A 16,168-nucleotide genomic window follows, 5' to 3' on the forward strand; every position below is an offset into this window, starting at 1 on the left:
TTGTCATAGCCAAGTGGGACTATACTGCCCAGCAGGACCAGGAGCTTGACATCAGGAAGAATGAGCGGTTGTGGCTGCTGGATGACTCCAAGACTTGGTGGCGGGTGAGAAATGCAGCCAACAGGACAGGCTATGTGCCTTCCAACTACGTGGAGCATAAGAACAGCCTGAAGAAGGGCTCCCTGGTGAAGAATCTCAAGGACACGCTAGGTGAGTGTCCATAACTGACCTGAAACAGCAGGTCACCCCACAGGAACAGCCAGGGGGTAGCACTGCTGCTTCAGCTTCTGTGTGTGTGTGTGTGTGTGTGTGTGTGTGTGTGTGTGTGTGTGTGTGTACGCATGCTGTGTGTATATATGTATATGGTGTGTGTGTGTGTGTGTGTGTAGTGTGTATTTTGGGGCCAGGGGTTGATGTTGATAGCCTCCTACTTGGGTTTTACATTGAGATCGAGATAAAGTCTCTCCTCCTTTTCTGGGTAAGTTATACAGTTTGGGATCTGGGGTAAATCAACTCTTCTGTGTGCTAGGGACCCCTACACAGTTGTCTGTCTCCTTGTGTCCAAACTGTAGAGGACCCTGACTTAGAATTATGACAAGCTCAGTAGCCTTTCCTGTCAGTGTACCAGCCTTTTATCTTACAAACTCCCATGCACTGACCTCCGTGTACACAGAAGCAGAAAGCACTTTTCCCTTCCTCTTAGGTGATAGGATATTTTATTCCACAATTTCAGACAGTAAATGTATACTTGGGGTGATTAGCAACATGACATCAGAAGCCTCTCAAATGGACACCTCCATCAGCTCTATTTGGTTATCTTGTTCTTCACAGATGTGCCTCTTTTCTTCCTCTGTCATATTAGTTCATTTCCTGTCACTGTAACAAACTGCTTGAGGTTTGGTTACTTTATAAAGATTAAGGTTTAATTTGGTTTACATTCATGGCCCAAAGTTAAGTGACTGTATGCATATTTGCCTTCTTGGCTGATTTTCAATGTGGTGTAAGTACCATATGGCAAGAGCCTAGGGGAGATAGAGAATGTCGATTATTGTATGTGTGTGTTTTCTGATACTGTTCCCTCTATAAACACCAGTATTTATGCAACTTCTATCACCCAAAGGCCCCACCTCTAACCACTGTGCTAGGAACCATTTTTTTTTTCTTGTTCCTGCCTCTGTGGGGATTAAATTCATCGCAAGGTAAGGAAATACATTCAGCTACATTAATCCATAGCACCTGGTCAGACAGGAGATAATTGCCACCACAGTGATGGGCAACCATACCTGAGTGTGTGCATATTGTGCTCACCAACATGGTTACTACTTCAGATTATCTAGGAATATAATTGATAGGTCTCTGTGGAAGGACAACTGAACTGAGCTAATAATTTACAACTGTTGCCTCCTTAGGTAAGTATAAAGTTGTATATAGGCAACAATACCAGCTTGCCACTTAGGGTCTGTCATGGAAGTGAGCCAGTATCATCACCTGGGCTAAGTGTATGTAGGCTTTTTTGTGTGTTACTGGGAGAGGATTCCTTTCATTGGAGGGGGCAGGGTGAGGGAAATAGTGAAAACTGAAAATAAAACAAATTCTTTGTGTAATAGGGATTCTATTGATTCAGTGAAACCATCAAGAATAATGATGGCCACATTAACCCTAAACCTGAGCCTAATCCTGGGACTTATCCTAAATCTCTAATCCTATATTAACTCCTTAATTTCCTAAGCATCTCAACTCTAACAACCCTTGTCCTGATTCTTGCCATAACACTCTAATCCCCTAACCCTAACTCTAACCCTGTTTAGTGTGGGGAATATTTCTTAATTATACCTTTGGGAGTAAAAGCCCTTTCTTAATCTTGATCTTTTGAGATGTTGAGATCCACCTTTGATCTAGACTGTAGATGCTTTTTGCAACTTACATGTAGAAAAGCCATTTTTGTTTTTTTCTATTTGTACTACTTTATTTTACAAAACAAAGGTGATTTGTTTTATTATTTTATTTTAAAACTCACATTGGAAGTACTTATTTCTTAAGTATTCTGGTATATACTGAAGATCAGCTGTAATATCCTGCAACATGAAATAAAAAGATCTGATATTTCTAGCTTTCCTTCGCTGACAGACTTTATTGGGACATTCTATTAATGACCCTTTTTATATACATAGAAAGACTCACTTTCTCTATGATTTGATATAGGCTTATCTCTAAAATCTGTGTTAATCCAACTGTGTTCTTTCTTTCCTTTGCCATGGATGAAAATGTGCTGACTAGTAATAGTGCTCAAAAGAGATCCCCTTATGTTTCTTGCTTTTCTCCTGTGGTTGTTGGCTACCTATCCTCTGTTGAAGGAAGCTTCAGTTTTCCTGATCTCAGCATTTAGCCATAAACAAAACTCTTCATTTGTTTTTTGTTTCTTTCTTATTTCTTGGTTTTTTTTTTTTAGAGACAGGTTTTCTCTGTATGGTCCTTGCTTTCCTGGATGTCACTCTGTATACCAGGATGGCTTGGAACTCAGAAATTCACCTGCCTCTGCTTGTCAAGAGCTAGGATTATAGGCATGTACCACCACTGCCTGGGTAAAACTCTTGTCATTACAACTCCATCTTTAATGTTAATACCCTGGTTCAAGCATTGGGTCCTCCATTAGTCGGTCAGAGAGATACCACCATTGCATATTGAGTAATAGTCATTGCCAGCTATTCTTCTTGAATATGGGAAGAAGACAACTGCTTTGAGAAAAGCTCAGGCAATGTCAGAAGTCAGGTCCTGGTAACATCTTGGTTCACAGAGGGAAAGAACAGGCAGCTAACTGGCCAGAGCTGGAATGGTGTGTCCTACCACAGGACTGGGTAGGGTAAGATTTGTCTTGGAATCTTCTTTCAATTGCTAATGGAGTGCAATCCACTCCTGAAATCTGGAAAAGGGCAGGCCTAGACCAGAAGCACACTTTAACCTGAGGAGGGGTTAGACTCCCTGGCCAATCAAGTCTGCAGGCAGAGTCAGTCAAAGAGGTGAGATCTTCTGGGAGGCTTTCTGTGTCTTCACTGTGGCTGTGCAGCTTGAACTGTTCTCCGCATCCTGCTTTGAGCTCTACTGTTGGGTGCTGTGAGGGGACCTCAGGGAAGCTCTGAAATCAAGACCTCATGAGCACAGGATATCTGCCCACAATCGGGAGGAGAACACTGCTGAGCTGTATGCACTGGGTTGATGGGTCCTCTATGGAGTTGGATGGGAAACATCAGCGAGATGTGACTACATGTGAGGTTTCTAGATTTGCTTCTTACTTGTTAGTTCAGACAATGACCTCTTAATAACTTCAGTATCATTGCTGATTGTAATTCTGTCCAAAACATCTGGACCAGTTGCTTTGTTGTAGGTGCATGGGTGGTTTCTAGGACTATGCAGCGCCTGTGCCCAGATCTGTCTGTCTTTTATAATATACATTAATATGGCAGGAATAGGCCTTGACAGACAGCTCACAGGTTAAGAACTCTGGCTGTTCTTACACAGGTCATGAGAGTTCAATTCTTAGCAATCACATGGTGGCTCACATCTATATGTAATGTGATCTGGTGCCCTCTTCTGGTCTGTAGGAATACCTGCAGGGAAAACATTGTATAAGTAATTAATTGATTCCTTAAAAAAAGAAGGCAGTTTTGAATCTAATAGTTCTGATTTCATACATTACAACTTTTTGTTTAGTTTATTTAATATTTTTCTGCTGTAGTTTTTTTTATATTTCTTTAATACATATGTGTAGAGTGTTGAGTATTATGTGGCAAAAGGACTCTTTCCCTATCTGTTTTGTATTTTTGATGCTTGTTGTTCACTAACATGCACCTTCTTTATTTTTTTTAATTCGATATATTTTTTATTTACATTTCAAATGATTTCCCATTTTCTTGACCCCCACATCCGCAAAGTCCCATCAGCCCCCTTCCCCCCCCCCTGTTTTCCCACCCAACCCTTCCCACTTCCCTGTTCTGGTTTTGCCCTATACTGCTTCACTGAGTCTTTCCAGAACAATGGGCCACTCCTCCGTTCTTCTTGTACATCATTTGATGTGTGGATTATGTTTTGGGTATTCCAATTTTCTAGGTTAATATCCACTTATTAGTGAGTGCATACCATGATTCACCTTTTGAGTCTGGGTTACCTCACTCAGTATAATGTTCTCCATCTCCATCCATTTGCCTAAGAATTTCATGAATTCATTGTTTCTAATGGCTGAATAGTACGCCATTGTGTAGATATACCACATTTTTTGCATCCACTCTTCTGTTGAGGGATACCTGGGTTCTTTCCAGCTTTTGGCAATTATAAATAGGTCTGCTATGAACATAGTGGAACATGTATCCTTATTACATGGTTTGGGATCTTTTGGGTATATGTCCAGGAGTGGTATAGCATTATCTTCTGGAAATGAGGTGTCCAGTTTTCGGAAGAACCGCCAGACTGATTTCCAGAGTGGTTGAACCAATTTGCAACCCGACCAGCAGTGGAGGAGTGTTCCTCTTTCTCCACATCCTCGCCAACATCTGCTGTCTCCTGAATTTTTAATCTTAGCCATTCTGATTGGTGTAATGTGAAATCTCAGGGTTGTTTTGATTTGCATTTCCCTAATGACTAATGAAGTTGAGCATTTTTTAAGATGCTTCTCCGCCATCCGAACTTCTTCAGGTGAAAATTCTTTGTTTAACTCTGTACTCCTTTTTTTTTAATAGGGTTATTTGGTTTTCTGGAGTCTAACTTCTTGAGTTCTTTATATATATTGGATATTAGCCCTCTATCTGATGTAAGGTTGGTGAAGATCTTTTCCCAATTTGTTGGTTACCGATTTGTCCTTTTTTTTGGTGTCCTTTCCTTACAGAAACTTTGTAATTTTATGACGTCCCATTTGTCAATTCTTGATCTTAGAGCATAAGCTATTGGTGTTCTGTTCAGGAACTTTCCCCCTGTACCGATGTCCTCAAGGGTCTTCCCCAGTTTCAATCACAATAGATGGAGAAAGCAAGACATTCCATGACAAAACCAAATTTACACCTTCTTTAGTTTGGGAAAGTTTTCATTTATGGTTTCCTTTGAAATATTTTATGCGGATTGATCATCTTGTTCTTCTTCTTCTTCCTCCTCTTCCTCCTTTTCCTCCTTGTCCTCTTCCTCTTCCTCCTCCACCTCCTCTTCGTCCTTCTCCTACTCCTCTTCTTCTTCTATCTACTTGTCTAACATGTCCTAAGAAGTGACTTATTTTCATGGATGATATTCCTTATCTTTCTATGCTGGTGTCTAGGCATCAGTGTTTGTTGTGAGTATAGTTCTAAGTACAGGTTTCTCAGTTTGTCTTGTTTGGCTTAGTGTTTATTCCTGGGTTATTGTTTGCTGTCTAGATTTTCAGAGAGTGTTGACTGAGTGATGCCCTTTTGCTGACCTGTTTGGTATTAATATTCAAGACGGAATGCTAGCTAATTTTGAAAGCTAAGACAGGAGATGGGCAGTAAGAGATAATCTTAGCAAACCACAATGAGAAATAATAAGGAATGAAGTGAATCAGTCAAGTGATGCCCTTTTGCTGACCTGTTTGGTATTAATATTCAAGACGGAATGCTAGCTAATTTTGAAAGCTAAGAGAGAAGATGGGCAGTAAGAGATAATCTTAGCAAACCACAATGAGAAATAATAAGGAATGAAGTGAATCAGTCAACATTTCAACATTTCAGAGCTACAGTTATTTGAAGGATACACTGTTGAGGGTGTGCTCTCATCAGAATGGCTGGTTACTATGTCTGTGTGATATAGTCTTCAAGATTGCTGTGGGAAGGCTCTTCCACTGAGGGTGACGATATTCATAAGCAAATGGGCCTGGGCTGGATGAGAGAGCTACCTGAGTATGGGACACTGACCAAGCATGAGAGCAAGCCAGGAGACAATGTTGCCCATGCTTTTATCTTCAGTTTGTAGCTTCAGTTTCTACTCTAAGTTTTCATAGTGATGAACTGTGACATGTCTGAAGAATCATTCACAGCAAATGATTATTACTTGAGATGTTTTTGCTCAGAGGATTCCATCTCAGCAGCAGAGTAACAACTTAAAGCAACAACCAGATAAAGAGAAAATGCACAAAAGAATTATCAACATGGGATTTTGCTACTACACAGAATCTGTGTTCCCTTTTGAAGGAATGTTTAGATTATCAGAAATTGAGATGGCAAAATTTCTAGAAAGCTGTTCATGGATCTTAAACAGTTGTTCTCATTGGACTTAGGAGAATGGAGTGTTGACAGAACACAGACAGAGGAAATTGAAATCATTGCATTTCAGAGGAAAATAGACAGTGTAAATTTTAGTAAGAGGCCGATTCTGTGAAATTTTGGCAAAAAAAAAAAAAAAAAACTCTTCTCCTTTGCTTACACCCCGAATTATTGAGTGGAGTGAAATTTAAAAATACTGATCTTCCTTCTATATTTTTGTTCTATTTATATGTATTTGTTCATTTTCCGCACTTATTTATCACTTATTTATTTAATTTAAATTCCACGTTCTCCCATGTTTCCTTTCCACCTTACAGAGCCCTTCATTCGTAACTCCTACTATCTGTCCAAGGAGCTTGGAAACCACTGGAGTATCCATCAAACATGGCACTTCAAGTCTCTGTATGTTTAGGCATATGTCTCTTACTGAGATAAAGATAGGAAGTCAAGGTAGGGGAACAGTTTTGACAGACAGTCCACAGCATAAAAAATATCTCCCACTCCATTTGATGGGGGAAGCACATGAAGACTAAGTAGCTCACATAGTAAATATATGGTAGGGGACTCAGACCATCCTGAAAATGCTCTTTAGATGGTGACTCAGTCTCTGAGGGTCTTGTAGTGTCCATGTTAGTTGAGACTGTGGGTCTTCTTATGAACTTCCTGTTCCTTCAGATCCCTCAGTCCTTTCCCCAATGCTTCAAAAATCTCCGTGAACTCTGTCCTATGTTAGAATGTGGGTGTCTGCATCTGCTTCAGTTACATGCTGGATGGAGACTATCAGAGGACATATGCTAAGCTACTCTCTGGAAGTATAACAAAGTATATCCTCAGTAATATCAGGGATTGGTGCTTGCCCACGGGACGTGTCACCAGTTGGGCCTGGTATAATTTGGCCATTCCCTCATTCTCTGTTCCATCTTTTTGCCTGCATTTCTTTTATACAGTATAAATTTTGGGTGGAAATGTTGTTGGTTCTGTTTGTGTCCTTAACTCTCCACAGGGGGGACTGTGTAGCTGCAGGATTTGGCCTCCTCAGGGTCCATATCTCACTGCTATGCATCTCAGCTAAGATCACAACCATAGACTCGTGGTTTCCCTCCCATTCCTGGTCTGTAGCACATCCTAAAGGTGCCTGCAACTATCTCCCTGACAGCTGCACAATTCAATTCATTTTCCTCACACTCTGACCCTTTCTTTTCTCTCACCACACCTTCTCCTTACCTCTCTTCCCCTTTCTTAACTACTTGCCCTTCCAGTTGTCTGTCATTCATCTACCTTCTATGACTGGTTTATTTTCACTTCTGAGTGAGATTCAGCCATGGTCATTTTAGCCTTCCTTGTTCTTTTTAAAGATGTATTTATTTATTATATATAAGCACACTGTTGGTGTCTTCAGACACAGCAGAAGAGGGTTTCAAATTTACTTATGGGAGGTGGTGAGCCACCATGTGCTTGCTGGGATTTGAACTCAGGACCTTCATGAGAGCAGTTAGTGCTCTTACCTGCTGAGCTATCTATACAGCTCCTTTGCCTTCCTTCTTGTTTAGTTTCTTCAAGGCCAAGAAATGTAGTGTGGATATCCTCTACCTTATGGTTATTATCCATTTGTAAGTGAGTACATACATCTATGTCCTTTTGGTTATGGGATACCTAAAACTGGATGATAGTATCTAGACATCTCCATTTGCCTGGAAAATTCCTAATGTCCTTGTTTTTATAGACTAAACATTATTCCATTTTGTAAGGGATCCACCGATTCTGTATACAAATTTTGTTTGAGGGACATCTTGATATTTTTCGGTTTCTAGCTGTTATAAATAAAACAGATATGAACTTAGTGAAGCACATGCTCTAGTGGGTAGATGTCCTAAGTGTACACTAAGTATAACACTTCCTCCTGATGGATCATAAATTAACGGAAGGAGTTGGCAAAGTGTTTCCTAGTTCCAAAAAGGAACTATGAATAAAACCTGCTGCAACTATGTTCCAAGTGAGGCAGAGTCCATCAACTAAGAAGCCAAACATAGGAGGATAATTAATACAGTGCTGCTTCTGAAAATTGATAGATTAATAATTTAAGGTCATGGTTTCTTCCTCTATGGTTTCAGTTTGGCTTGAGTCAGTCTTTTGGCAGAGTCAGAGCCCCAGGGAAGCCTCTGTGAGAGTTCATTGCAGTGAAGTTATGAGAATGATGCTTGAGTAGCATTTTGTGACCACAACTTGGTTAGATGCCTGAGGCATTGAGAAATCTCCTATGGAGAGATGCATACAGGGAGAGGAAGTACCCGGACTGAGAAATGTATGAGAAGTTACAGGAATAGGGCCATCTAAGCCTTTAGAAAGTGAGGTCCAATGTGTCTCAGACAAAGCAATAGGATTTGATGTTTACCCCACTCTGTTTCTTGCCTGGACTAATATTCTCTCTACCTATGTGCACATACCTATATATTGGAATGGGAAGGAGTATTCTGTGCCATTGTAAGTTAGAAAGATATAACTTGTAGTCTGACATTACAAGATGTGACTCTCAAGATTTGGCCTTGAGTGTCAAAAGACACTTTAGACATCTGAACAGTGAAGGAGCTCCTATAAACTATTGGGATCACTGTAGACTGAATGCATTTTCATCACAGGATTAGCATGAGATTTTCATGTCAAGGTTCAGGATGCAGTTGATTGAATCAAAACTTTCTAGATAAGGTGATGTTTTGGGCCACTTGTCTGTCCTCTCTGACTCTCTTTGTGGTGCTTGTGTAAGATCATGTAGGATGAGCCTTTTCAGAAAGCTTTTAGAGAAGAGGATAGTGTTTATAGACTGAAATTTTTATTTTTATTTTTCTCTTTTATTTTTGTTTCTCCAATAATTTATACATTCATTATCACCCTGAACACTGTCACTATTATAGATCCCTTGCTATCACAGAGTCTCCTTTGTTTCTTTTTGAGAAGTTTTTTTGGCCCCCATGTATCCCCCCAAAATGGTGCATCTAGTCTCTTATGAGTTAAATGCATCCTCCCCCACTGAGTCCAGATGTGGCAGCCCAGTTAGGAGAACAGAGTCCAAAGATAGTCCCCTGGCAGCTATAGGGAAAGCTACTTCAGTTGTTGAATGACCTTCATCAAGAGTGAGCTGAGTATCTGCTTCTAATGTGCCAGGGGCCTTAGTTCAGCCTGTGTATTGTATCTGGTTTGTGGCTCAGTCCCTGAGTGTCCACAAGGGTCCTTGTTAGTTGAGTCTGTTGTTCTTCCTATGGAGTATCTATCCTCTTCAGGGATTTCAATCTCCCCACCAACTCTTCCATAAGAGTCCCCAAAGTCCATGCAAGGTTTGATTCTGAATCTCTTCAGCTTTTTTCAGTCAGACTTTGTGGAGCCTCTCCATGGACTTAAGACTTCTTTGTGGGAGCATAACACAGTATTATTAGTAATGTCATGGATTGGAGTTTGTCTATAGGATGGCACTCATGTTGGGAAACTTTCATTGGCTGTTTCCTCAGTCGCTACTCCATATTTACTCCTGCATTTCTTTTAGAGTGGAAACATCGTATTCTTGGTGTCTACTGTTTTGTGGTTGAAACTGACCTTTCAACTTTCTTCTCATGCTCCCATACATTCACTACAATCTCTTTCCTTAAATCATATAAAATACAATAGATACATTTGCTAGTCAATAATAAACTATTGTAAAAAACTTGTGGCTTTATATTTTTCAATTTATTTTATTTTTGCTTTTCTTTTCCAAACCAAATTTCTCTGTGAAGCTTTGTCTGTCCTTAAAGTAGGTAGAGAAACCAAAAAAGACACGTGTCTTGTATTTGTAATATAAGCATATTTTTGTGCTGTTTTTCATCCATATCTTTAATATTGAAATTTGGCCAAATTTATAAATTATATTCTATTTCTCAGGATGGCATATGTTTATGACATCAATATTATCTGAGGTTTCATGATCATTGGGTTTCAGATGTATGACATTCAGTCTCGGTCTTGTGTTTGTTCTGAAATGTTTGAATGAATAGAAATATTTTGCCTGTGTGCATGAATATGAATATCATGTGTGCTTCATCTTTACTGTTGTCAGAAGATGGCCTCAGAACTCCTGATCTTGAAGTTATGAGTTGTTGTTGGTCCCCAAGTCTTTGCGAGAAATTGTCCACCATTATATGGAAGACCAGCTAGAGTTTTTCAATGCTGAGCTCTCTCTCTCTCTTGCCCTAAATTGCTTATTTATGATCAACATTCATATTACTATTATTTTCGTCTGTCCATTTGTAGCTATTTAAGCATGTATTCCCTTTTAGTAAAATTTTATTAATGCTGCAGATTTTACTCTTTGACTTCATGTTTCTACAAGATGAATAAAGAACTGCAATGCATGTATAATTCTTTGTAGGAACTTTAGTAAAGACCAGTGAGTTCTCTATCATTTTTGTTTCCTTGGTTGATTTCCTCAGGGGATTGAGGGTTTTAATCCCTTCTGCTCTCCTGGACCGCATTACATAGATCATGCTAGTGTCCGGCTCAATGACATACACCTGCTGGAACCCCTGTGATTAAAGACATGAGGAAATACACCCAGCTTGCCGAGCATTTTTATAGTTAGTAATTGTTTGTGCAACTTTTCAGATGTGGGCTCAGTTCTGTAGATCTGCTTCTCCCACATCTCCCTCTTCATTGGCATTTCTCTTGCAAGGCAAGAGAAGTTCAAAGTGTAAAGTGTTCAGAAGCAACATTAGTGAATCTTTCAATTCAAGTTCCTTCTAAAATGACATGGTAATTAGATTATAACTTCTGAATCATAAAATGAGTGAAGGAAGTACCAGAAATGTATGAGTATAGAGTAAATGAAGTATACATTTACTTTACATTGATTTCAGTATCATGCTTTGGGTTGTACACTGCTTTAGGGAGCAGTGACTTTTGATGATGTGCAAGTGAACTTCACTGAGGAAGAGTGGGAATCGTTGGATCCATCCCAGAAGAATCTCTACAAAAATGCGATGTTGGAGACCTTCCTAAACCTCAACGCTCTAGGTAAGACTGTGAATTTTTTCAAGTAAGGAAAAAATATTTCTTGGTTATTGAAGATCTTCTGTTATTTTAATTGAGAACATTGAGGAATGAGCTAAATAAATCAGATTCATTGAATTTCCACTGTAGCTTTCATAGAGCTGTGAAAATTCACAATATCTTGAATTGTGCCTGTTTTCCAATAGTATATCATTAATTTTCTGGTACTGTGTTTTAGGCTCTAATTGGGAAGACCATGATATTGAAGAACATTTTGAAAATTCTAGAAGATTTAAAAGGTAATTTTCTTGTGCCAGCTGATATAAATATATCTCTGAGGAAATTTTAATGTGTTCTTAAAACTCTAAAGAAAAGCAAGAGGGTAAAATATCTGTCCTTTAAGTGTAGCTATGATTAAAATTTTCTAACAAAACCATGGACCTCAAAATCAGTTATCAGAGTTGTGTATCCATTTGCTGTGTAGCTCCATTAGAGCTATGCTGTGGAACTGCTAATCTGTACAGTCTCAAATTACTTAGATATCATATTGACATTGAATACTAATAAATATATATCAAAAACCTTCTAATAAGCAAAAAGTCCATGATAAAGTTGGTGATGCTAATATTCTTGTAGGGGCATTTTTAAATTTGTTGAGAGCGCAGTTTATGAGACTCAAGAATGTTGTTTTGGATAAATATTAATCTATATACTACATGTTATCAGAAATAAAAATTCAAAAAGAGTGAATGCAGTTGTGGAAATCTTTCTTTTGTTATTTTTTATTATGTATATTATATGTCACAATGGATAAAAGCCAAGTGAACATAGGAATATTTAAAAAAGCAACATACATCTTTCTCTTTCAAAACAATGAAAAGATATGTCATATTCCAACTTTGATAGACTTTCTGAATATCATAGAAGATTGCAATTAATTTGTTTTGTCATTTTCCTGGGAATAAGCCAAACTCTTACTATAGAACACCTTTATGGGTACTAGGAATTCAGAAATTCTAGGCTTCATATCTCTGTCCTCCTCAGTCATCACAATTCTAGTTCTGACAAGCCTATGAGTAGAGGTAAGAATTCCACTTCTGCTCAAAGGGACCCCGACAGGGCACTCAGTTCGCAAGAACTGAGCAGCAGCCTGGGACATGATCCTTTTATTCTCTGCCTGCATCCAGAATTGATCCTATGCCACAGTGCTCCACATCCAAATTCTGTGTGGAGAGAGTTGATCTCCCAGAAATGCCATCACACCTGTAAGCTCCACTTCTGCTCAAATTCCCAGACCATGAGAGAGCCACACAGAGCCATCAGAACCCAGGAACCAAGGGACAGCTGGGGACAGGATCCTTCTGGATTCTGTCTGCACCTTGGAGGTAGCTGATTATGTGCCAATTATTTCCATACAAAAATTTCTCCTGCAGAGAACTGTTCTCTCAGGAGTACTGACACACACACAGACTCACAGGGGAGACAAGCCTCAATCAGAGACAGATCAGCTAACATTAGAGATAACCAGAGAGCAGGACACAAGGGCAAGATCATAAGCAACAGAACCCATGGCAAGTTGGTATCATCAACATCTAGTTCTTTCACCAGAGCAAGCCCTGGATGCCCCAACACATAAGAAAAGGAAGTCTCTGATTTAAAATCATATCTCATGATGACGATAGAGGACTTTAAGAAGAGCATAAATAACTCTCTTAAAGAAATACAGAACATAGGAAAACATCCAGTATCCCTTAATGAGGGCAAACAAAAATCCCTAAATGGTTTTCAGAAAAAGGCAAATAAAAAGGGGAAGGAATTGAACAACACCATCCGGGATCTTAAAATCGAAATAGATACAATAAAGAATTCATAAAGGGAGACAACCCTGGAGATAGAATACCTAGGAAAGAGATTGGGAGTCATAGATGCAACCATCAATAAAATGCAAGAAAGAGAAGAAAGAATCTCAGGTGTAGAAGATGCCGTAGAAAATATTGAGACAGAAAAGTCAAAGAAAATGTAAATGCAAAAATTTCTTAACCAAAAATATCCAGGAAATCCAGGACAAAATGAGAAGGCCAAATCTAAGGTAATAGATGGCGAAGAGAGTGAAAATTCCCCACCTAAAGGGCTGGTAAATATCTTCAACAAAATTACAGAGGAAAACTTCCCTAACCTTAAGAAAGAGATGCCCATGAATATACCAGACGACTAAAGAACTCCAAATAGACTGGAATAGAAAATAAATTTCTACTCTCACATAATCAATGCACCAAATGCACAATTCAAAGAAAGAATATTTAAAGCAGTAAGGGAAAATGGTCAAGTAACATATAAACATAGGTCTACCAGAATTTCACCAGACTTCATATCAGAAAATATGAAAGCCAGAAGATCCTGGGCAGTTGTCATATAGACCCTAACTTACCACAAATACCAGCCCAGGCTACTATATCCAGCAAAACTCAACGTTAACATAAATGGAGAAACAACATATTCCATGACAAAAACAAATGTACACAATATACTTGCACAAAATCAGCCCTAAAATGTATTATAAATGGAAAATGCCAGCACAAGGAGGGAAACTCCACCCTAGAAAAAGCAATAAAGTAGTCTTTCACAAAGCCCAAAATAAGATAACCATGCAAACATAAAAATAACAAGAAGCAACAATCACTATTCCTTAATAACTATTAATATCAATGGCCGATAAACAGACAGTCAAATGGACTGGATATGCAAACAAGACCCAGCATTTTGCTGCATACTGGAAACACACCTCAGTGACAAAGACAGACACTACCTTAGAGTAAAAGGCTGAACCCAGTGTCCTTTGACTTTACAGTGTGCACATTGATCTTTTTCTAAGTGCGGTTTATCTCTTCTGGGTCTCCTTGTCCCCTGCCATTTTTTGTCTCCCAGGTCCCCTGACTGCCAAATCCTGTCTCTTTTATCTCTGTCTACTACTGCGGCCAGTATTCTAGTCAAAGTCTTATCTTGCTTTGTCTTTTCTCCTCTCCCTCTTTTCTCTTTCTTGTTTCTCTTCTTCTGTCTCCCTCTTGTGGTACACTTTCTCAGCCTCTCTAACCACATCCCTTACAGTACAATCTTGCAATCCCTCAATCTGCTGCAATTTCTTTCTGATGTCAGGAGCTGACTGCCCAATAAAGGCAATAATTACTGAGGATCATTGCCCTACAGACATGGGGTCAAAAGGGGTGTAACTTCTGTAAGCCTCCATGAACCTCTCCAGAAAGACTGAAGGGGGTTCAGTCAGCGCCTGCATGACCTCTCTCACCTTAGCCAGATTTGTGGGCCTTTGTGAGGCACCCCTGAGACCCGCTTCTAGAGCACGGTGGTTATTGGACAACTGTTCCCTACCTTGTGCCATGTTGTAGTCCCATTGAGGACGCACCCAGGGGAATCCTTCATCTATCCCAGCCAGTGTCTGGACAGGGCATCCGGCATTGTCCCGGGTATTCTTCTGAGCTTTGAGGAGAATTCTTTCTTTCTCCTCGGTGGTGAACAACGTTTGTAAAAGTTGTTGGCAGTCGTCAGAGGTAGGCTGATGTGAAAACATCAGGGACTCTATTAGACCTGTAAGCCCTGCAGGGTTTTCTGAAAAGGGAGGGGGATAAACTTTCCAGTTATAAAAATCAGAGGAAGAGAAAGACCAGTACTGTAAAAGTTGTCAACCATCGTGGTCGTCTGGAATTGGAGGTGGTCCAACAGCCCTAAGGGGAAGCACCACACCCAGGGATGCTACAGTGGAGTCGGCCAGTCCTTTAGAGGTGGTTCCCCATCAACTCCTTGTCCCTGCAGCGGGACCCCTTCCTCCGGCCCCAGGGACTGGAGCTATAAGGGGGGCCAGCGGAACTGAGGTTTAGGGTTCTGGTAGTGGGGCTGCAAGGTAAAGTGGGGGTGGGGGAGCAGCCCACTCAGGGGGTTCTTCTATTTCAGGGTAGATCTTAGGAACAGGTGCTAGTGGAGTGCTGCACTTGCCCCCCTCCTTAGGCTTCTGTTTCTTTTTCTTATCTACAGCATCTCCTCTGGCAGCCAGGATCCTGGAGCTGGAACGACAGGGTGGGAGGAATGGTTGGGCCCACTCATGTGGGGATCTCGCCAAGTCCTCCCAAACTGTGATGTACAGCTGTTGGTCTGGATGTGATCCCGGTCCTTTGTGAAAAACAATGGCCTCCAAGGCCCTAATGATAGGCAAAGCAAAAGTTCCTATGGGCAACCATCCTACCCCAAAATCAGGCCATTCCGAGGCATAAAAGGTCTGCCGCTGTTTCTTCTTAATTCCTACTGATAAATTCCGTCCTCCTGCCCTAATTTCCATCCAATGGTCCTTAGTCAAAGACAAAGGGGTTGTCACTGTCTGCCCCATGACAAAAACAAAAAACAAAACACAAGCAATAAACACTAGCACGTCCAAGCACATTCGTCCCTGTCTGGACTTAAACAGCCAAACGCAACTTCTGACAGGGTGGGATTCTGCTTCCACTCCCTTCTCGGTAGAAGAAGCACTCTGTCCCCTTCATTCCTGAAAACCACAGTCAGGTCCCCCTAACTGTCCCTGACCCTTGGAGAGTCCTCCAAGGTTGCAGCCTCCGGGACTCTAGTATGTCTCCCTCCACAGTAACTGGGTCCTTTTGGCCCACAGCGGCAGCTGCAAACAAACTGTGGAGTAGAATTCTGCTTCCGCTCCTATCTGTTAATAAACTGAAACCAAAACACATACACAGAGGTGCCGCACTCAGACACTCAGGACATTTAGAACAAATGCATTGCCAGCACACACACACACACACACACACACAAGCATACCTCCAAGGGGGTCTTCGAGGTTCTTGGGTGCCACCTATATCCCCGTATGGGCCACCAAATGTAGGACC

General features: G+C 40.4%; 1 protein-coding gene across 1 annotated transcript; it reads left to right on the plus strand.

The window, feature by feature from the left end:
• Positions 1 to 5: 5 nt before the first annotated feature.
• LOC127675454 (zinc finger protein 558-like) lies at positions 6 to 15,438 on the plus strand (the record flags this gene model as incomplete). Its single annotated transcript, XM_052171569.1, has 4 exons — positions 6 to 104; positions 11,165 to 11,291; positions 11,506 to 11,566; positions 15,312 to 15,438. Coding segments are annotated over 4 exons (414 nt in total), but the record flags the coding sequence as incomplete, so codon positions are not given.
• Positions 15,439 to 16,168: the final 730 nt, after the last annotated feature.

The sequence above is a fragment of the Apodemus sylvaticus genome, chromosome X (assembly GCF_947179515.1).
Source record: "Apodemus sylvaticus chromosome X, mApoSyl1.1, whole genome shotgun sequence".
NCBI classification, from domain to species: Eukaryota; Metazoa; Chordata; class Mammalia; order Rodentia; family Muridae; genus Apodemus; species Apodemus sylvaticus.